The following is a 23,486-nucleotide window of genomic DNA, read 5'->3' as shown; positions in this document are numbered from 1 at the left end:
TTCCAAAGAGGTAGCATAGCGAAAGTGTTTGTTTGAAATGGGGCTCAGGTCTCACTTAAGGAGAAATCTCATTCTGAAATCTCACAAGAGATGACTGGCAGGAAAAACAACGGTGGAAACTTTTCTCAGAGCTGGAGAGGACTGTCGGGAAGAGTGTGTTGCATTGGGGTGCAGAATAGCTTAGTGATATCTATAAGATTTTCAATGTCATGGCTGAATATTTAGCTGAGTTTTACAATGTGAAGGAGTCAGAGATTATATAACGTGACTTCTCCTTGAGTGAGACTAGGTTACGCACAATAACAACAGACCGGGTCAGCAAAAATTAATTAATTAATTAATTAAATTTCTCTGTAAATTTGTCAGACATTTGTCATAAGAATCTGTCAGTGGCAAAAATGGTGCCAAATGCCTCAAGTGGTTACATTGCATCCTGTTACATGACTGCTGGCAGCGTTCTCTCCCAGTACTGGACCAATTTTAAAAAACATGCACTGCATTAGTCACTTAAACACAAAAACATGGGAAAACAGGGTCCAGGTTGAAAAACACAGATGTCTCTCTTTAACAATTATGTTGATTTAATCTCAAAACATCCCTATATTATGTGCAGAAATCTCACATCAGAAAAATGTATGACCATAGCTTCTGTGCTCCTGATCACCTCTTTGTCTGCTTATGTTCATATACGGATATCCTTTAAGGGAAAACTGAAATAACAAAGTGTTTCTGGAAACATAAAGTCGATTTATGGATTAGTTAGTCAGCTGGAAATGAATGCCAGACTGTCTCTGGTTCCAGCTCCCCAAATGTGAGGATTTACTGCCTTTCTCTTTCATGTTATTGTGAACTTAAAATATATTGGGGCCATTCATCTAAGACAAGCAACACATCTCACCAAGCTGCAGTTTGTTCAGTGCATTGTATTAGTTGCGTGCAATCTCAACAAAATGAAGACAAGAGGAGGCTCTTTGCCTTTTTTTAAAAAGCATGCACCTGTTTCCTCTTACGAAGCACTTTGCTACATCTTGGACTCTAATGAAAATAATTTTAAATTGCTGCACCAAAACAAAAGGACTATTCAGTTGATCTTTTCCTCCCTAAAAACGAAGAGTTTGAGGCTTTTGGAATGCAAGCTGCTTTTCCTCCTCTGGCATGTGACCGAGCCAGCACAAGTCACTTGTTCCATGAAATTAATATTCTTCTGAATTGTGTGAGTTTCTGTCAGAGCAACAACAAAAAAAGTGTATGAATGTGAGTTTAGGATGGGCGTGTTTCTCGTGTGTGTGAACGAGAAATAAACTCTTCCTCTGTCTCTTGTGTTTATGTGAACAAAGGAAGGAGAATAGATAACACTTTCTTGCTTTCTCACCCTCCGTATGACGTTTGCTCTTTACACATACCCTCCTTACTGTCTTGTATTCCTGTATTTCCCTTTCCCTTATCGCCTCTATCTCAGTCTCTCCACTCAAGTTTTAATATGACGGTCGTTATTGACACTGTAAACACATTTACTCATGTAACCGCTGCTCATAAAAAGGACACACCAGCATGCTTTATCTCTCTCTGTCTCTCTGTCGTTCATGTTTAATTTCAAGTATGAGTTATTTGCATAAGAGCAAAGAGCAAATGTGTGACATGTCAGGAATAGCGTGGTTCAGCAGTGAAAGATGGAAGGAGGAGTGATGATCGTAATTGTAGACAGCAGCAAGCAAGAGACGTTTTTTCCTGTTGCTAAAAATGTCTCTGGCCTTCTGGGGCAAAAGTGCACACGCACAAAAGTGCACACACACACATCTCTGCAACTGGATGAGCAGCATGCATGCAGCATTTTTAACAGCTGCAGTTTTGAGCCATAGTCAGCTTTTGGTTTGTTGTGTGTATGTGTGTGTGTGTGTGTGCTCGGTTAGTATTACTACTGTAGCAGACTTCTGTGCTTAACCCGCTCACTTGGCTCAGAGTCGAACATTTTCTCTCCTTCCTGCTTTTGAGCTTCACATTCTTGACACGCTGAGCTCAGACTCGCTCCACCGCTTTGACACACTTGCACTAATACTCCTCTGTTTGTTTGAGGTGGCGACTATCGCACATAAACACCAAGTGTTGCGGTTTGCTTGTTGGCAGATAAGCGGCGGAGCTGTCAAACAGTCCCGTAGTATGATACCTCGCACATTTCTTTCAAGGTTAGCCATGTCTCAGGCTGCAGATGGCCGCGAGAAGTGACTCATCAGTGGCTTTTCTTTTGGGAGATATCTCGAAACGTAGCAGTGAAAATATTTCGAGGGAAAGGATGACACAGAGCTCAGTGAAACGGCAAACGTCAGGGATTGAGTAGCCTGCAGACCGAGGCTGGCAGCACAAACAATCCTTCACATACAAAGCAGGATGTCTTTGAGTGGAAAGCTTGAGAGTAACAAGAGGAAAAAAAAACGTCATGTTTAAAAGGCAATGAGGAAACGGCAAACTTCATTAATACTCCCCCCTCAAAAAAAGGAAGAAAACATTTATGTCTGCAACATGTCATTCATCGGATTGAGCAATATTTCCTGATAAGTGATGAAGCCACAAAGAAAACAGAGAGCTCCTGGTGCCCTGAGTCAACCTCCATCACTCCCCATCTATCTGCTCCTTCATCCACCCTCCCACTCACACACACAGCAGGACAACACTTTGCACTTATGTAACAGAAACACAAAAGAGATAGAAGAGACAGAAATATAGAGGAGGAAGGAAGAGAGGCAGAGAGAGCAGAGGGGAAGGAGAGTGGCTTACCACCAAGTCTCCATGTTTTCCATTTTACAGCTTCTCATTAACCACATCTGCTTCTTTCTTGTCTCCTCCACCGAACGAAAGGAGTCTATTTTTAATGTTTTATAGGGGTGTTCCGATCAAGTTTTTTGCCCCTGATCCCGATCCGAATGATTTAATATTGAGTGTCTGTCGAAGCAGAGCACTGATCCAATACTTGTAGCTGCTCACAAAGAATCAGATCACGCTCTACATAGCTCAGTTTAGCTGATTCTGATCAGTTAAAAAAGGCCTTTATCGCCCCTGATGCTGATCTTTAATATCGATCAGGATGTCCCTCGTGGTTTAACCTATAGAAGCATCAGAAGTTTGCTGTAGTCAAATGTAACATTAACTAAATGAGTCCTTTTTATTGTTCTCAGAGTCAAATAACTCCTGAAGCTCGGGTGTTGTTGAAGTGGGTCCAGTTAAAACTCTTCTCTGGCTCTTTTTTTTTTCTTAACCACAGCAAACGAGCTCATATCACCTCCATCACCAGAAGATCCTGTTTCAAAGACAACTTACTGTAATCACTCTCGGACTGTAACACTGACACACTGCGGGCCTAATTTACACTCAGCCACTAACGCATGTGGGCTCGCTGTCATGTGAACCTCCCATCAGTGACCCAGATGCTGATGATCAATAGTAACACAACATTATGGTTTATTTTTATGGTCGTCAGTCATAAAGGTCATCAAAAGTCATATGTTACTAGTAAAATAATAAAATAACTTGTGGTTTGTTGTAGGGCTGGGCAATACATCAGTATTATATCAGTCAATATCAAAACAATATGTAGATATCGTCTTAGATTTTGGATATCGTAATATCATAAGTGTTGTGTTTTCCTGTTTTTAAAGGCTGCATTACAGTGAAGTGATATAATTTTCTGAACTTACAGCCTTATCTAGCTGCTCTGTTATTTGCCTTTAACCTCTTAGGGTGTTTTGATATTAGCTATAATTGATTTCATACCGTGCTTGAGTACAGTTGCACCCCTTCTCCGCTCCTCCGCCTCTCAGCTTTCACATTTGTAATGTAACAGAGTACACTTGCATTATCAGTGATGTGACATTTGTTTCTGTTGCTGCTACGGTGTCAAAAAGAGCACCAATAGCAAGATCAGTAGAGTCAACCTTTGCATTATGCTTAGTATGTGTTATATCTTGGAGGCAATGTCAAAAACAACCCTCTCGCCTGCCTTCCTACTTAATCACCCATGACTGTGTAGTTTAGAGGATGAGATCAGCGGCTGCTGCGTGCATACATGCAGATTTTGGAGGAAACCGGCAGCACTGAGTTAATGCCTTTGCAACTTTATTCCCTGACTGCTACTCATGTGAAATAGTAGTCCACTCCTAAATGTGTACACACATGAACTGAACTCAGGACCACCTTTTCAAGTGGACCCAGGCACGGATCAAGAGACGGCCCCCTATTATTTATACTTAAACCCTGCTGCTGAGAACACATAGATAGATAAAGCACCTTTTATTCAAAGATCTGAGTCTGTGTGATGCCACACATCTATGTTACTATGTACAGAATACCATCGTGATACCATGCTTTGTGGATATAAAGAAAGTATAGTGTAAAAAGTGAAGTGGTTTGACAAAAACATCCTAACTCAGGGTGGACATACTAGCCTTTTATGGGTCTTTTAGTAGCATCTAACAGTCTTCCTCAGTGAATGCAGGGAGTTGAAAGCTCTGGGAAAAAACTATGAGTGTAGTGTAGTTTATCACATAAAAATTTGTCATCTGTGGAACAATTTTTAGTCTGTTTTTGACCATTTGCACACCTTTGGGCTTTTAAATCAGTATGTCTCAATAAAAATAATCAGCATTTACAAAGTCTTATCATCAACTGATAACATGAGATGTCAAGAGTCTACTTTGCATGTGTTAATAATCCATTATCGGTTTTGTGTAGCAACGACTCTTACAGCAGTAGTTCTGACATTTTGGGAAATGTAACTATCTGCTTTTTTTTCTGTTAAACAGAAACATATTGTTTCTAAACATTGGTTGTTGGACGTATTTGAACAAAAAAGATAGAATGTGTGTATAAGTTCACTTTAGAGGTGCTGTTAGGTGGATCAGTGGACAAATGCCGTAATCCATTGCAAGCCGAAGTCGATAATTCCAACTCGGAATTCCCGACTTCTGATCTAAATGTGTCCCAGTGCATCCGCTTGGGAAAACGGTTGTACGTCAAGTCCCTGAGCTTTACAAGCATCTACAGAGATCCTACATCAGTTACCACAGCGCAATTAGCGGAGGGAAACAGCGTATAAAACAAGTCAACTGTCTTGCTCGTCTGTGCTCATTCACATAATGTACAACAGCTTCAAACTGTGCAAATGGGAGCTGAGTGTGATAGTGTGAACCGCTACAGTCATTAGCATAAAACTGTGCATTTGTTTTGTGTGCACGCAGAGGCATCTATAATGCTCAAATTACCCGAATGGAAAAGGAAATGGCAGCTAGAACGTTGTTACAGCAGTTTTAACAACACAAACACTACATGAAGTGATAAATGACTGGTTCACTGTGTGTGCCGCCATGTTGCTGTGAGTTCAGGTGTGTTTATGTCGCTGAACTCTGTCTGGGTGGATCTTGAGTTTCCGACTTGGAATTCCGAGTTGAATGACTGTTCCATTGCACTTATCTGTGTCAGGGTGGGGATGGGGGGCGTTCAGGTGTTTACGTGCAACATTTTGCAACACTGGTGCTTTTGTTTGAACTGTGTGTGTGTGTTTTTGTGTGTGTTTATGAGCCATTCCTTGCCAAACCACTGCAAGATAGCCAACAACCATTCCCAGAAAACGTGTGTGTATGTGTGTGTCACAATATGATTCAGTGGGAACAATCAGCCCTAGCCACCACTATTAGAGCAATAATCATTCCCAGGTCGACTAATAGAAAGACTGTGTTTATTTGTGTTGTAAGGTGGGTGTCAAGGGAGATGACGTCTAGAAGTGACTAGTCTTATACTTGTGTGTATGTCTGGTTGGTTTGTGGTGTGTGTGTGTGTGTGTGTGTGTGTGTGTGTGTGTGTGTGTGTAATTTAGGAGCAAAACAATCAGAAGAAGAATATAAGTAGTAACATTAGTTGTGTGTCTGTAGGAAGGAAGGCAAAGTGAACGCCTCCCCACAAATCATCTTCAACAAACGTGTGTGTGTGTACGTGTGTACATGTGTGTGTGTACGTGTGTCCTTCCCTCCATCTCTCCTTCGTCAATTGTCAGGACACACCTTCCTCCCAGGTATATAGACCTCAGTCGTCCTCTGTCTCCTCATTACTCACACGTCTCTCTCTCTGGCTGTGTGTTGTGTGTTTTTAGTCTAAGATGCCCTAGGCCGGGAGGAGGGAAATGTAAATGGCTTCCAAAGTAAAAGATGCTGTGGTGTGGTACCAGAAAAAGGTAAGACGCTCTACTTTTCTTGGATTTGCATGCTTGGCTTAGTTTTTGCATGTCATATTTAAAGAAAATAATGCCTGTTGTAGTTTTATTTATTTTTACCTTTTTGTGCAGTGTATGTTTTCTTTAATAATTTAACTCATTGCATCAAGGCTTCGACAAATAAATGTCACTCTGGAGAGCCTCGTTTCACCATGTAGTGTGTTCATCTTGAATTTAATAAGCAGTGTGCTGAAAAATCCTTCATCAGTAAATGTTATTGAGCCTTCGTGTGTAATAAAATGAACAGAAAGGCATTGCCATTGATAAATAATAAATACCTAAAGACAAGAGACTCATCAGACAACAGAAACTGTCTCTATCTTGAGCAAAAACATATTTTAAATGACAGAAATCTAACAAACAAAGCTGCCTAAAGAGCACAGACAGAAGAGGACTGAAGTAAAATACTTGGAACATCTCACAGTTTTGACCAAAGGCATCTAAAAAATCTTGAAAGTGCACTCACTAGGTTTTCTAGAGCTTTCAGTGGCATCTCAGTTTTCTGTGTTTATGGAGTTTTGGTCATGCAAATCTGCCTACAGCTCATTTTCTTACATAGTTGAGTCTTCAGTCTTCTGGTCAACACCCTACATGGGTTGTTATACCCTGGAGCTATAATTAAAATGATTTTATAGTGCAAAATGGGTCAGATTTTATTACTTGTTAAGTATTTAAACCACAAATGGACACAGTGTGATGCTTGCACAGTGTATCCTCTCTGTTTTAAAGGTGTGGAATGATGATCTTAATGTCATATTTAAAAATACAAGACAAAACCTTGCACTCGACAAATAAAAGAAGAGAGTTGGACACATATAACTAAGGTTTGCAAGCCAAACAGTGTTCTTTACTCAGTTTCTGCAGTTTGTTATTGCACACTAGAGCCTGGTAAGGACGTAGAGGCCAACACGTCACGTAAACACGACCTTAACAAAGATTTTTATGAAAGAATTTCTTGTTTGTTTGTTTTTTAAGAGCTGCTAGCACAGTTTGTACTGAGTGGGATATTTTACAGATGAAAAATAAAGTGCTCGGTTTTTGAATAAACTCAAAGATATGTTAAGCATTTTGCTACTTAAATTTCATGTTACCTCTCGGCAGGCATGCATACATTGACATTTATTATTTACTACTACTACAAATTGACAATTATATATTACTGACATATTGTATGATTTTATATAACAAATAAATGATTTACTGATTAAAACAGATAGATATTGATTGCTTTATTTAGGTCTAGATCTGTGGTGCACTGAGAAAGGCATAGCTGTAACATTTGTTCATCTTCTTCACTTAAAACTGACGATAAAATAGAGTTACAAAAACAGGTTGTCTATGCCCAGTATTTTGGCAGTGACCTCTCCAGTGCTGTCAGCAGCAGCAGCCGAGCCGTTCGGCACAGTGTGAAACCAGGCCGGTGTTGTATGTCTTCTTGTTCCTTGGTCTCAGATATCAGATCCCCCACTGGACTCCAGCGCTGCTCCCCCTGCAGCTCTCAGCTTACACTCCCCGTCTGTCCGTCCCCTCACAAACCTGTCTGTCTGTCATTATGACCCCCGTCTATCTCCTCTGCTCGTCTGTCTGCCTGTTGTTATTATTATTCCTCCTCTGACCTCTCTGTCTCCATATCGGTCTGTCTGCTCTCCTTTCATCTGTCTGTCATATCATTACAACACGTCTGTGTGTCCATCTCTGATCTTGTGCTTGCACCTGGCAGACGTCAATGTGAGCTTTCACTGGAATCAGATCACGCCGAAGATGACTCATGAGAAGTTTCAAACTTTAATTAAAGGTCTAAACTGCTTAAACGCTCCTGTCTGCATGAGACAAATGACTATTGTTGCATGAAAATAGCCGGTTTCCCCAGCTTTGCTTCTTTATTTTGGGTCTTAAATGAGGACTTTATTTAATTGCAGGTAACATATAAAATGTTTTAAGTCTTCAATTAGGCCTCTTTATATCTACAGATCTGTATAATTAGTCTAAGAAGCTGGATTAAAAACAGAAAAATCATTGTTGTCTTTAAATCATTTAAGATTTAGCTAGAAGATGATGCACATAGGTGTGTGTGTTTGTGTGTAGCTGCTTGTCTGGGCAGAAGCACACCACTGACGACAACCGCTGAGTCATGAATAAATAAAAGCCCTTTTAAGGAGCAGCTCACACCTGACTCACTGTCTTCAGGGCTTCTTTATCTGTGATGTCTCTTTCAAACAACTTAACTGTTTTTCCTTTTCGTGTCTTGCTATCTGAATGTAAAGCAGATAAAACACAGATGTTCTGTTGAAGATTGTGCTTGTGCGTTTTCTGCTAGGTGTCATAACCAGGGCTCTCTTGTCTCTGCAATTTGAGTCACAGGACAGGATGATTTTATTTGAATATCTCTGTTGGTGCCGTGATTAACAGGCTGACCATAACACAGCAGATAGGCGAGACTTGAAGGGCAAAGACGGGTTCATCGCAGCTCTTGAATTCTGTGAAGTCCATGCTAAAAATACCAAAGAGAGCAAGAGATAGTCTGCGGTTTGGCATAAAGCAAACACCTGAAACCGTGCCAAATAAACAAACTCTGCCCTCAGGGGAATATTTAGGTGTGTGTATTTTTAAATCTGGTGATGGCTCTTGGAAATACCTGTTGTGTTTTATAGCCCTGGGTTGGTGGCGTGATTCTGATCAGGGCATCACTCGGGTTATAATTAGATAGATAGATAGATACAGTACAGGCCAAAAGTTTGGACACACCTTCTCATTCAATGCGTTTTCTTTATTTTCATGACTATTTACATTGTAGATTCTCACTGAAGGCATCAAAACTATGAATGAACACATGTGGAGTTATGTACTTAACAAAAAAAGGTGAAATAACTGAAAACATGTTTTATATTCTAGTTTCTTCAAAATAGCCACCCTTTGCTCTGATTACTGTTTTGCACACTCTTGGCATTCTCTCCATGAGCTTCAAGAGGTAGTCACCTGAAATGGTTTTCCAACAGTCTTGAAGGAGTTCCCAGAGGTGTTTAGCACTTGTTGGCCCCTTTGCCTTCACTCTGCGGTCCAGCTCACCCCAAACCATCTGGATTGGGTTCAGGTCCAGTGACTGTGGAGGCCAGGTCATCTGCCGCAGCACTCCATCACTCTCCTTCTTGGTCAAATAGCCCTTACACAGCCTGGAGGTGTGTTTGGGGTCATTGTCCTGTTGAAAAATAAATGATTGTCCAACTAAACGCAAACCGGAGGGGATGGCATGTTGCTGCAGGATGCTGTGGTAGCCATGCTGGTTCAGTGTGCCTTCAATTTTGAATAAATCCCCAACAGTGTCACCAGCAAAACACCCCCACACCATCACACCTCCTCCTCCATGCTTCACAGTGGGAACCAGGCATGTGGAATCCATCCGTTCACCTTTTCTGCGTCTCACAAAGACACGGCGGTTGGAACCAAAGATCTCAAATTTGGACTCATCAGACCAAAGCACAGATTTCCACTGGTCTGATGTCCATTCCTTGTGTTTCTTGGCCCAAACAAATCTCTTCTGCTTGTTGCCTCTCCTTAGCAGTGGTTTCCTAGCAGCTATTTGACCATGAAGGCCTGATTCGCGCAGTCTCCTCTTAACAGTTGTTCTAGAGATGGGTCTGCTGCTAGAACTCTGTGTGGCATTCATCTGGTCTCTGATCTGAGCTGCTGTTAACTTGCGATTTCTGAGGCTGGTGACTGGGATGAACTTATCCTCAGAAGCAGAGGTGACTCTTGGTCTTCCTTTCCTGGGTCGGTCCTCATGTGTGCCAGTTTCGTTGTAGCGCTTGATGGTTTTTGCGACTCCACTTGGGGACACATTTAAAGTTTTTGCAATTTTCCGGACTGACTGACCTTCATTTCTTAAAGTAATGATGGCCACTCGTTTTTCTTTAGTTAGCTGATTGGTTCTTGCCATAATATGAATTTTAACAGTTGTCCAATAGGGCTGTCGGCTGTGTATTAACCTGACTTCTGCACAACACAACTGATGGTCCCAACCCCATTGGTAAAGCAAGAAATTCCACTAATTAACCCTGATAAGGCACACCTGTGAAGTGGAAACCATTTCAGGTGACTACCTCTTGAAGCTCATGGAGAGAATGCCAAGAGTGTGCAAAGCAGTAATCAGAGCAAAGGGTGGCTATTTTGAAGAAACTAGAATATAAAACATGTTTTCAGTTATTTCACCTTTTTTTGTTAAGTACATAACTCCACATGTGTTCGTTCATAGTTTTGATGCCTTCAGTGAGAATCTACAATGTAAATAGTCATGAAAATAAAGAAAACGCATTGAATGAGAAGGTGTGTCCAAACTTTTGGCCTGTACTGTAGATAGATAGATAGATACTGTCAGAGTGAGGTCAAGGGATCGGTCTCCTTTTGTTTTTGCACATGTATTTTGTTCAATAAGTACAACAATTGTCTCAAACCAAAAAGGAACTCAGACTTAATCTATACATTTATCAGAAAAAAATAAGTATCACACAATTTGGGCATGCATAGTGCAAATATTTTATCTCTTGTGATACCAGCTCTGCAGTTAGTTTTGGTTTAGCTGTTTTTAGACATCTGTTCGTGAGATTTTTGCTTCCAGTCAGTTACAGTGGAGGTGAATGTAATTTCCCTTTTGGTGCTCACAGTATACTGCACCACAGGCATGGGACAACATGAAAATTTCATGTCACATTATCCTGGCCAAAATAATTGCAACATTATTATTCCGATAAATATGCTTAATCATCTTAAAATGGCACGAAAACACACTGGAATCACTTAACATGACATTTTGTAGAGACACAAATATCTTTATTGCATCACAGTTAGGACAGAGGTCCTTGAAGTGAGTAACAGAACTTTAAAAGTCATCATCTGTAATTGTCATTCAAAAAAGGAAACTGGAAAACTGTCTTGACACTAGTTAGCCAGTTAGCACAACACAATCCAAAGTTGAAATAACAAAGCACATTTACCATGTGACAGTGAACAATCACACAAACCATCATTAAATGTTTCTCCTGAAGACCTCAATGGCTAAAGAAAAATAATCTTGTCTCATATAACAAGTTTGTTTCGACCTCACTCTCTCTCGACTTAAACTCTTTGTTTAAGTCCCGTCTTGTGCACTTAGCTGAACTATTAATCAGAGTGATTTCAGTCATGGTGCCAATGCCGATTTAACATGCTGAATCGGCAGAAAAAAAGGCCAACTAGCGCCTTTGTGGGATCAGTGGTGCAGGAAACATAGCATCAATGGGGTGGCAGACGCCCAACTTTGACCAACGGCCAGCTGTGGGCTTGGTGTGTCAGGGCCTTAAACCATTGCATTACACCTCCATTCTTTCTAAAGGCCAGCAGGAGGCAACTCCACTGGTTGCAGACAGAAGTCGGATTGTACAGACATCTCTGAGAAAATGACCCTACTTCTTGTTTGATTTATTACCTCAGTAAATATCTACGTAGTATGAGTTTATGGTCTTCTCTAATACAGCATGATGTTTATTTTGTAAATTATGGCCCTGTTTCGAGTAAAACCATAAAGCACGGTCGGCTTCAGGCTGAGGCTACTTTGTAATTGACAGGTCGTTGCCACAGCAACCTGTCAAACAGGATAAAGGGGCTAGTATAGGGGTACCCTCCACAGCTCCACCCTCTCGTCCAAATATGGTCACTTCTGGTTCCATTAAAAACAGATGTCCACAAACAAAATTACATCCACCTCCATTGTCTCAGTGTGGTGACAGAAATCCTTCAGACACCTCAAAACCTGGGCTGATAAAATGAAAACTATCAGCAAGACAAGATACCTTAAGGAAACATTTTTGGGTGTATTGACCCTTTTAAATCAGCCATTGCATACATTTCAATGCATGTCAGCTAAGTGTTTTGTTAACTTCTTGCATTTTTAGTTGATTTTTAAATGTGTAAAACTCAAACAAATCTAGTTTGGAAAGACTTCAATTTGCATTGTCACCCAGAAAGATAAAGAGCCTTATTAAGACCTCAGGATTGACCAGAGGAATTTACAGATCTCGTGTTCCCATTGTCTCCTCACCAGCCTACAGGCAGGGCACCATATGACTCACGGTATATTTCTGACTGCGTGGCGTCTACAGACAGGCTGTATATAGACTCAGTGTTATTTCTGTGTGGAAGCTGCTTTTATTGTCACCACAGTGCCAGGCCAAGCCCATGTCACAGGGAAGACACATGTCGTCTGGATCAGTTACAGCACCAGACAGACTCACTTGTTAAATGTCTGACATGTAGTGCTCGCTATAGTCTGGTGGGAGGCAGGTTGCCAGCTTCTTTTGGCACGTTGATGATATATTTAAGCTTTAAAAGTTGCACTGTAATAAATCGGCTTATTTGTGTGGAGGCTTTAAAGCCTTTTAAAGACATAAGCAACATAATTTATACTCTTGGTATGTGGGTGAGAGTGTCAGAGACAGTAAGTCTGCGTGTGAAGCGTGTGTGAAATTAGCTTATATATGGACGACATTTTATGACTATATATAGAGTAGAGGAGACAACACATGAGTTATGTTTATGTTATGCTTTATGTGTTATTTATATATGTTTAGAGTTATTTGGCCAAAGGTTCAGCTGTAGGACACACGAGTGGTGCAGATGCCTGCTTTGAGTGCATTTTCCTGAGTAGGCACAATCTGCAAAGAATAAAAACAGACACAAAAATATTACTTCCACCCTTCTCTCAAAGCTGTCTGTCACCCAAAAATATAGCTGTTAATTTGGATAATGTGTTGGGTATTTTTTGCTTCACAGCTTGCAGGGTGAGGTCTAGTCACAGTAATTTGCTCCAGTCTTCCAGCTGTTATCAACAGTAATATTGGAGCGGAAACATTTAGTCAGGTATTGAATCAACAGAAAATTTATTGACAACTGAAGATAAAATCAACAACTGGCCAAGCCACTCAGTGTGAAGTTCATAGCACAAGCAGGCAGTCCAAAAATACATCCAAGGCACTCTGATTGAATTAAAAATCCTTTATTTATACATGGATAAACCAACATGTTTCAACCAGAGATTCTTCATCAGGGTGTAAAATGCAGTAGAAACAGGTGTGCAATTTAAGAGCTCATGTAGAGGTCATGTGACCTGTGTCAAGCCCTACTAGACAGAAAAACACTAACAGAAACTGCAAATGAAAATAACAAATGTATACTGTAAATAATTAACATATTTAGTAACAAGAAAAAAGGTTCAATGCCAAATAAATAGATAGAAAACAACAGTGAAATGAAATAAGAATTGTCACATATTGTGACAAACCAGCACACAAAATGGCAGAAAATGAAAAATAGATATGTATAACAAGGACAAAAAAACAATCTGTGTGAACAGTCAACCAACTCATGTATAACTCATGATAACCAACAAAAGGATTGGACATTAGGGATAAAGTTAAACCTAAATATTCAAAGGCAGGCTTAGAAATGATCACCCCCAGGAATATATGTTTAAAACATGTCATCAGTAATATTGTCAGTGAAGATTCTCAGTCATTCAGGTCATGGTAATCCTAAGTGCTATATCGTAGGCAACTGGACTTGCTTGCGTTTCTTGAAGATGTTTCACCTCTCAATCAAGAAGCTTCTTCAGTTCTAAATGACTGGTACGAAGTTGCAGGCTATAAACCCTGTGTGGGTGGGCAAGCAAGTCCGGTTGCCTACGATATAGCACTTACCACCAGTAATATTGTACACTTAAAACAGAGTACATAAAAACACGCAAGGGTTTAGCCTCACTAATACTAGTTCAAAGACATGACAACAACATTGAGAGGAAGGTAAAATGTAGGAAAAACCATAATAAATCACCCTCGATATTTGTCCAAAAACGTGACAAACAAGCAATAATTTAAGAAGCCAGAAGTACATAATATGGTGATAATGGTAATCGGCAACTAGATTTATAAATGATTAATGAGTCATGTTTCAAGCATAAATACCACAAATCAGCTTCTCCCATCTTCACATAAAGATTTTCTGCTTTTCTTTACTTTATTTGACAGCAGATGAAGTATGTTTGGTTTTTGAGCGTTAGTCAGACAGAAGAAGACAAAAGAAGACGTCATCTTAAGTTTAAAGAAACTGTTTCATTTCTGTAATTGCACAGACAAGAAAATCAATTGAGCATAATTGTTAGATTAGCTTAGTTAAGCTCCAGTTAATATATTTATGATTATGTTCAGATTTGATTATGATCTACAGCTGGAACGATTAGTTGATTAATTGATTAGTCAACTGACAGAGTCTCTATAACGAGGATTAGGTGCCTTTCTTAATCATATGTGATAGTAAACTGAACGTCTGTTAGTTTTTGACTGCTGGTCAAACAAAGGACATTTAAATATGTCATCTCGAGTTCTCAGAAATTAGACTTGTGATAAATTGTAATTTTTGGCAGATTGATAGTTAAAATTATCACTGTTTGAGCCTTGATCTTATGTTTCTCATTTCATCTCAGCTATTTGACTCACTCATTTACTCTAAAATTACAAATAGCCTGTCTGTGCTTTTGGTTTTCACACGACAGCTACTTCTCCAGCTTTAACTCTTGTGTAATTTCCACATATATATGTCACATGATGTCATACTTCTGAGCTCACTTTGCTGCTTTTGTATAAACTGATCTTTAAGCTTCTGTTACAGTAAGTTTTATCCAGTTGATGTTGTTACACTTGTGTGTGAACCGGAGGTGAGACAAGCCACATTCATCCGGCATCTGCTTAACCTGCAATACCCATGCTGACACATATACACCTGTATTACGCAGACTGAGCAAATAGTTGTCAATATTTCTGTTAATGCTGTGAACAGGTTGACCTGCTCAATATTTCATTAACCCTCCCCCACCACAAATGTGTTACAGGATATTTACCAAGCAAGTAGAGAGATTTTTCAATCTGTCTCACACACACACCTGTCTGAGCTGAAAATAGACTTTACACACACTATATAGCAACACCTCTCTGTGTGCGTCGCCATGGTCACACAGGAAAACACAGCGGAGAGTTAATCCTACCGCCACAACCAGCTGTCTGACCCCAATCCTTTTTTAATTGTTCTGTTACTTCAGTTGTTCTCTCGGTCACTGAATCTTTTTAGGGGGTTTGTGTTCATTCACACCTTTTACTGTTTCTTTTTTATTTTATTCTCGTAGGAAATCACCTATTTAATTGCTCATTTTTTTATTTAAAGTTTGAGTTTCAACAAAAAAATGCAGATGATTGTGTTTAAAGTTGTCTCAAGATGACATAGGACATAATCAGCATCTGTCAGCAGCTTTAATAACAAGTTAATCTTTTACCAGCAGGTTTTATGTCACTTGAAGTGGAATATCTTGATTCATTGGTCAATTAAAAAGATAAATCAGTGGATAATGAAAATAAAATTAATTAGTTAAACCAAATTAGGGCTACAAGTAACACATTCTGTAATTTAACATGTGATTAATTCAGTCAGTCTTTGAAAAGTTTCCGTGTGTTGCACATACCTCTCTAAACTGAAAGCATCTTTGTACACACACTCGCAGCACCTCTGAGTGTTCCCACTGGTGGTTAATGAGTGTGTCAAAGCTCACCACACCTAGACAGACATATGTAAATAAGTGATTCCCACAAACAGGTCAGGTATTTTCCATCACAACCTGTTTCACAGAGGAGAGTACACAGGTTTATGAACTGTAAGGAAGAAGGAAAAGGTAGATGAATAGTTTATAAGAATACATAGAGAGGTAGATTTAGCAGAATGTTTAAGGAACTTGTCACTGTTAGCTACTTATGCGGTAGCTTCACTTAGTTTTAAGGTCTTAATACAAATTCTCCAGATTGCAAAACCCATTTTTAGAATGTTTTCATTATGATTAGATTTGTTGGTTACTTTTGTTTAAATAATTGAATCTTTAAGTCTATAAGATTCTGGAACATTTTGAAAAAAACAGTAATTATGAATTCCCAGGGAGAGTAAAAAAGGGTGCACCCCTTGCTCCTGAAATTTGATTTTAAAAATCGCAATATATCCACTTGCTTACCGTATCACAATATATCGCAATATATTTAATCATAAAATCCTTCATCGTGATACGTATCGTATCGCCAGATTCTTGCCAATATACAGCCCTACTAGACCGACATATTTGCACCTTTATAAAGTTTACATGGCCAAACTGGAGCATTAGCATTAATGTGGTGTCGTGCTTCTGTCCAGCTGAGTGAATGCAGCTTTGTTTTTGTCACCACCAACTCCTGAACCAAATATCTGGATCTCTACTGGCTAAACGTTGTATTCACCAGCTAGTCGCTAACTTTACCTGCTCCGTGTTTACTGTAGTAATAACTAATTTTAGTAAAGTGGGTTTGTAGAGCTTTTTCCCCAAAAACATTCCCTGCTGAACCCTGAAACATCACTGATACCCCTTTTCCACCAACATGGAACAAGTGCCACTTCAGTTCTTATACCTAATTTTAAATCGTTTGGACCATTTCAACCAAAAATAGATTGGTTTGGAATCTGAAAAGCTGGCTCTTAGTGTGAACTAAAAATAGCAGGTTTTCTCTGACCTGAAGTGTGAACTCTGATGACATCAGTGGGAGTGTCATATTCTGTGAAGTGTTGCACATAATGGTCTCCAGCCTCTTCTTATGATTGATAGTTGGTCCATGCTTGTTTCTCAGATAAAAACATATAGTTGCGACTAATAACAGATGAAATGCTCATAGGTACTCCATCTTGCTACTACTGGTTACTTCCATTGCGCATTGTGTAACAGTCTCTGTTGATGACACATCCTTCATTACGATGGTTTGATGTAAAACTGGTGGAAATGCAGACCAAGACTTTTTTTGAATAGGTGCTCTCGGTCCGCTTACAAACGAACTCTGGTGCAATTATGCAACTTTGTAACAAAATTAGTCCCTGATTCTGCGGACCAAAGCAAGACAACTCTAGGTCTGAAAGCACCCTAGCAAACAGAGCTAATTCAATGGAAAGGGCTATGACAGAGCAGTGACTAAACCAGAACAGTAACCTTGTGAGCTGTGAAGCTAAAGCAACTGAGGCTGAGCAGACAGATGTTGAAACATGGGTTGAGCTAAAGGTAGGTGGCAATTCTCTGTGGATTCGTCACTACTGGTGACACCTTTGATATCACACATTTGACCCGCTGTTATTAACAAACATTTCTAAGAGCAGCTTTAACGTCAGCAATCAAGAATGAGCACAGGAGTGTGTGTGTTTCTAAAGAGGCAACGTGCTACTCAAGTATCTGATAATAGGGTTTGTGGTAACCTGGAGCCACAAGTTTGAACCCCAGCTCGTCTATACGTACAGCAGATGCACGGATTATTCTCAGGTAATGTGTGTGTTGACCTGTTTAAACATAAGTCCCGTCTGCTGCAGACAAACACTTCACCACAAACATCGCCCTCATACCTCCTCAAACCAGCGTCTATGTGTCTGTGTGTGTTAGTTTGTGTGAGTGTCTGAGACACCCCCTCCATTGCAGAGGCAGTTGTTATATAACACTGTTGCCTCGCCGACATAATCCCTCTCTCTCTCTGCCTCCCTGGATCGTCCCTCCATCCGTCGTCATGGTGACCCCAGCACTGCCGCAGCGGCACACTTGGCCTCGTCATCCCTCCTTCTGGTGCACTCTCTGCACTTGATTTGCTTGTCAAATCGCTGAAGTCTGTGATTTTACTCGTTGAAAGCTGTGAGCCATTTGACCAAGACCAAGAATATTTAACCCCTCGTAGTTACCAAGGCAGTATTTGGTTTCATTTTGGATTTTTTAGCAATTAAAGACGGAAAAATAACGCCAAAAATGAAGTCGCAAATGGACAAAGAAGCTGTAATTTAGATGTCTTGTCGCCTAAGAACTTATGTATTATGAGAGGAGGCGATCAGGTGTACAGACAGTGATGTAAGGATGCGTGTGTGTGGATAAGAGGATTTACAGTGCAGTTAATTCCAGTCAGATCTCAGTTACCGCATCACTCCATGATGTAACAAGGGATCATGTTTGTGTCTGAAAATTACTCCTGTTTCCATACCTGTTCTTCTTATCTACACCCTCTCTCCTTTATCTTTCTGCTGAGTAGTCTGGTCATGTTTGCCCTCTGGCTGTCCTCCACATACACTCCAACATCCTCTCCAATCTGTGTGTGTGTGTGTGTGTGTGTGTGTGTGTTAATAGGTTGAGTGATGTGGAAAATTAACTGTCAGCCCAAATGTCACACACTTAATCAGTCAGTCACACGTCGGGTTTAATGCTCAGAGTAGCCCGTTTGTTCTCAACTGGTGGAGCCTCAGGATCCACATTTGTCAATAAGTCACAGCCTGGTCGTCATGTCAGATTTTAAATTGCAATTAATTTTGCTAAGTGAACAGTAACAGGAGTAATCTACTGTAATTTATTGCACCGTTTAGAGACAGGAAGAAGTACACATGGGAGCAAAAGTTCTACCAACCCCCCCAAAAAATATCAGACATAGAAACTGGGGGTGTAATTTTGAAGTTTTTTTTACAATCGATTCTTTTGACGATATATTTGCTGATATCACAAAGTCTGCCATGATACAATTTCAATTCAGTTCAAATTAAGGGCCTGTGATCAATTTGAGATGATGAATGTCCTCATTGTCTTTTTCCCAGTTGCTTACCATTATTTGCCTGGCGCTAACCGCTAGCTCTGTTTGAATAAGAAGGAAGGAGGTGTGCTTGGGTGGGAATGGTGACACCTGTGTGCCATGGGGATTTCAAAATAAAGGCGTATCTCAAAGATTAAGATATATTCAATGTTTTCACTTTGCATCGATTTGATTGTTGATCATTGAATTGATATACTGATCTAGATCCATACATTACATTCCTAATAAAAAATGGTATTAATTCATGTGGCAGAAATAAGGAGTGGTGCAAAATGTACTCAAATATTTTACTTAAGTGTTAATACTAAAGTGTAAAATATTCTGTTACAGGTGAAAGTCATGCATTCAAAGTCTTGCTCAAGTAAAAGTACTGAAGTATCACCATCAGCATGTGCTCAAAGTACTAAAAGTAATTATTATGCAGAATGATTATGATTGCAAATCTTGTTTGACATACAGTGGGGAAATAAGTATTCAACACGTCAAACTTTTTTCCATTAAACAAATTTCCAGTGCAGCTATTCACATGACATTTAGACCAGACATTGGTATCAGCTCAATAAAACTACAAAGGCAAAGAGATTTTAATACCTCAGTCTATAACAATTATGTGCTACTAAGTGGAATAACACAAGAGAAAATGTATTGAACGTGCTTATTTAATTTATTGTATACTTAAAGACACTTGCTGTATGAAGGAACTAATCTCTCACAGTGTTCAGATGAGATTTTGGCTGATTCTTCCACAAAGACTATCTTTAAATCTTAAAGATTTTGGGGGAGCATTAATGAATCTTGATGCTTCTGGAAGAAATTTTACCTTCAAAACTTTACAAACAGATTCTCAGTTCCCAAACACTTCCTTGGTGTTGTTAAAAGACACAAGGTAATGTAACACAGTGATAAACATGCCCCGGCCCCAACATTTTTGGAACATGCTGCTGGAATTAACTCAGAAAGAGTGTATATTTACAGTAATCAATACGGTTTATCAGTTTGGACATTACACATCTTGCCTTTGTACCGTATTCAATTGAATAAAGGTGCAAAAAGATTCTGTTTTTGTTTACATTTTGCACAGCCTTCCCACTTTTTTTGAATCAAGGTTTTAAGTAAGTAAGTAAATAAACTTTATTTATAAAGCACCTTTGGAAACCAAAGTTACAAGGGGCTGTACAGTGCAAACAATAAAGTGTACACAAGAGGTAAATACAGAAGTCAAACATACAGAACAATAAAAACTACATTAAAGGCAAACGCCCGTCACAGTACAAAGTGCTTACGAAACAGATGAACTTTTAGCAGCATCTTAAAACATTGACTTACTCTTGTGTTTTTTATAACAAGAGGAGGACTGTTCCAGAGGGTGGGAGACATGATGGCAATGGCGCTGTCCCTTTCGGTTTTAACAATATGAAAATGATAACTCCACGTAACCATATTAAATATAAACACCCAGAGGACAGACCAGTGCTCATGTTAAAAAAATGTTGTTGAGTTAATGCTTTAGTTTTGTCGGACGGGCTGAAATCAAAGGCAGACACCTCCTAGGACTCAGCATCTTACAGACAAAACAAGATAAATAAGTTGTTTGGGACGTTCACAGCGATCGGATGATATTTGCTTTGATTTGACTCGGAAAGCCATCTGTGTGGCGGTGTGACCTGCGGGGCTGGCGGTGTCACGATGGCCACACGCTGCAGATATCAGCATCTCAAAATGAAAGCGAAGCATTGAAAGTGTGGTAGACTTCAAAATAGTAGTGATGCAGGATGTCCCATCTCTAAATCGGGGTCAGACACTGGCATGAGCACACTGTGACGCACTGCCTGACCCACATCTCATATTGGTGTCTGGTGGTTAACACAGGGATGTCACAAGCATCAGGGCTGAACAAGTACAAACAAAAATACTGAGAATTTGCCTCTGACATAATTTCTTTAACTACTCAGAAGAGAGACAGAGATTCATAATATAACCTTCTAACGGACATTAGAAACACTTTCTCTCCTCTCCAGCCTTTTTCTGTCCCTCTTCATGTTCTTCTTCCCTCGTCTTTGACCTCCCTCTTCCTCTCTTTCTATCCATGTTTAATGAAGTCTCATTAAAGATGCAGACTTTCCACTGGCAAGCTTGCAGGGTGACCCAGACTCAATGCCTTGGAGAGAGAGAGAGAGAGACACACACACACACACACACACACACACTCATGAATACACTGATCTGCTGCAGTTAGCTGATCCTTTTAAGTCTGAACACACACTATGTATGAAAAATGAAAAGCGACAATTATGTAGTGTCCTTTTATTTTCTCGAAGCGTATTATTATCTGCTACTGATCTGCTACTGATTCAAACTCTGACAGGGTGAAATGAGCACAGTTTGACCTTGGGGTGTGTTGTGTATGTCTGTTTCCACGTCAGACATCTGGCGGAGGCACAAATCTATCTTGTTCCCACGATAACCGCACTTTCTGTCCGTCTCTCTGCCCATACAGACACACTGCACATACCAGTATTTGTCATACATCTGTAGGTGTGTATTAACCACCTCCACCAGCCTCATGCTCACTTGTACACACACTTTCCCCTCCACAAACACGCAGTCTGCAGGTCTGTTGATCTCTGTGACAGTGACAGGTGGTGCTGCATGCATTTCCCCACAGTCACACCCTCCTCCCTTCGCCACGTGTCGGCTTTAGCACACGATGATACAGTCGGAGAGGTTCCCTGTGAAGTGCACTCCGGTTGACTCCAAAGACCTTTTTGGACCAGTTTCACAGGTTCTTAACTCAGGTTTAGAGACGAGAGAAAAATGTAAAGGCAGAGAGGTGAAAAGTAAACAAGAGAGTGAAGGAAGAAGGTGTACTGTAGCAACAACTGTGTGTTGTTTTAATGTTTGTGGGTCAAATGTGATGCACTCAGCAGGTTTGGCTTTGGTGCTTAAGTGTGTTTATGTTTTCAACTCCAGCCAAACCTTGTTTAAGTCCACACAACTTCATTTTGATCTCTAGAGGAGATCCCAAAGTGTTCAAAGATGCCAGATAGACTATTTTGTAAATGGATTATATGTCATTGTTCAAGCAAAAAGGTCAAACATAAGCTGTAAATGATGTATGACGTAGTAAATGTAAGATAGCATTCGGGTTTTGGACTGTTGGTTTGGTAAAGAAGCAATTTGAAGAGGTCGCTTTGAGCTCTGGGAAAGCATTTTTCACAGTTTTTTTTGACATTTTATAGACTAAACGATGAATCTAATAATTGTGAAAATAACTGGCATAATAATCGATTAAAAAAACAATCGTTAGTTGCACCCCTAACTCCAAATATGGCTTAAATAATAACATGTACATGGAAAAGTAACACACTATAAACCCACACTTGTCATGCACAAAGTTAAGAGTTGATCTGGTCTATTCTGGCACTTTTTTTTACTTATCTGATGTTCTATTCAACCAGACAGAATCTTCAGTATTTCTGTTTGATGACACGGTGACTCCATAAGAACATGGAGTTTTGGGTTGAATATTTACCTCAGTAAACACTGTATATGTAGCTGCAGTGATGATTTACAACAAGCTGGTACAGAATATGTAATATTGCCCAGAGGCACTCAAGTTTTTATAAGCTGCTTAAACCTGCAGTCTAACATGTTTTAAATGTTTGAGCAGTGAGCCCTTTACATGTTTTAAAGTGCTGTCAGACTCTTTGTTATAGCTGTCTTTTATATACTCTTGCTTATGTATAGTTTTACGTGCTGAGAAAACCAGAGCAGATACATTTCACTGCACCAAATGTACATTTAACTTTTTAATGTGTATGACAATAAACTTAGTTGAACTTAAGTTAACTTTCGTAAGAAATAACTTTTTGTGTATTTGCTGAAAGTGTCACTATATCCTGACAGTGGTACCTGAGACAGATGATCATGTTCCCCTGGCTCCTCTGAGTGCTTCTGATGGCATTTACAAGAACCCACTGCGTCTGAATGAAAACAACCAATCAGAGTCAGGAGGAGTCTCTAACATGGCTTCATGAGGAGCTTTGCAAACACAATAGCTAGTCACCAGCAATGGAAAAAAACTGCCCATCCCTTTTTTGCCACACAACAAAGACAAGTATTTTCTGGCATCAGTTTACTTGTCTTTGCCATGTACCCTGTTGTTGGCAGCACAGTGTGTGCAGAAACAGTGATTGACAGCTGAGGTAGAGACTCCTCCTGGCTCTGATTGGTTGTTTAGTGGATTCTTATAAATGCCATTAGGAACACCAGGAGGAGCCAGAGGGATACTTTTTTTTTTCAGATTATCAGTCTCGTATACTACTTTTATTTAAGTTAGCAACTCTAGCTTTAAAGGTCCAGTGTGTAGGATTGAGGGCCATCTATTGCAGAAATACTATATCATTTTTGTAACTATGTTTTCATTGGTTTATAATCACCTGAAAGTAAGAATCCTTGTGTTTTCATTACCCCAGAATGAGGGGTTTATAGCTACATATGTAGCGGGTCCTTTCCATGGAGTCCACCATCTTGTTTCTACA

The 23,486-nt window shown here is 39.8% G+C and overlaps 1 protein-coding gene across 2 annotated transcripts in view; it reads left to right on the top strand.

Annotated features, from left to right (window-relative positions):
- LOC117249183 (protein PHTF2) overlaps nucleotides 1-23,486 on the top strand; it is a 65,914-nt gene that overhangs the window by 18,607 nt on the left and 23,821 nt on the right. For both annotated transcript variants that reach the window (XM_078165508.1, XM_033614634.2), the window contains exon 3: nucleotides 6,137-6,217. In XM_078165508.1, the coding sequence (XP_078021634.1) occupies nucleotides 6,173-6,217 (45 nt within the window). In that variant the 5' untranslated portion in view covers nucleotides 6,137-6,172. The remainder of the gene's footprint in view (nucleotides 1-6,136; nucleotides 6,218-23,486) is intronic.

This window comes from Epinephelus lanceolatus, chromosome 23 (assembly GCF_041903045.1).
Source record: "Epinephelus lanceolatus isolate andai-2023 chromosome 23, ASM4190304v1, whole genome shotgun sequence".
NCBI lineage: Eukaryota > Metazoa > Chordata > Actinopteri > Perciformes > Serranidae > Epinephelus > Epinephelus lanceolatus.
This window is presented reverse-complemented; position numbering and strand designations above follow the sequence as displayed.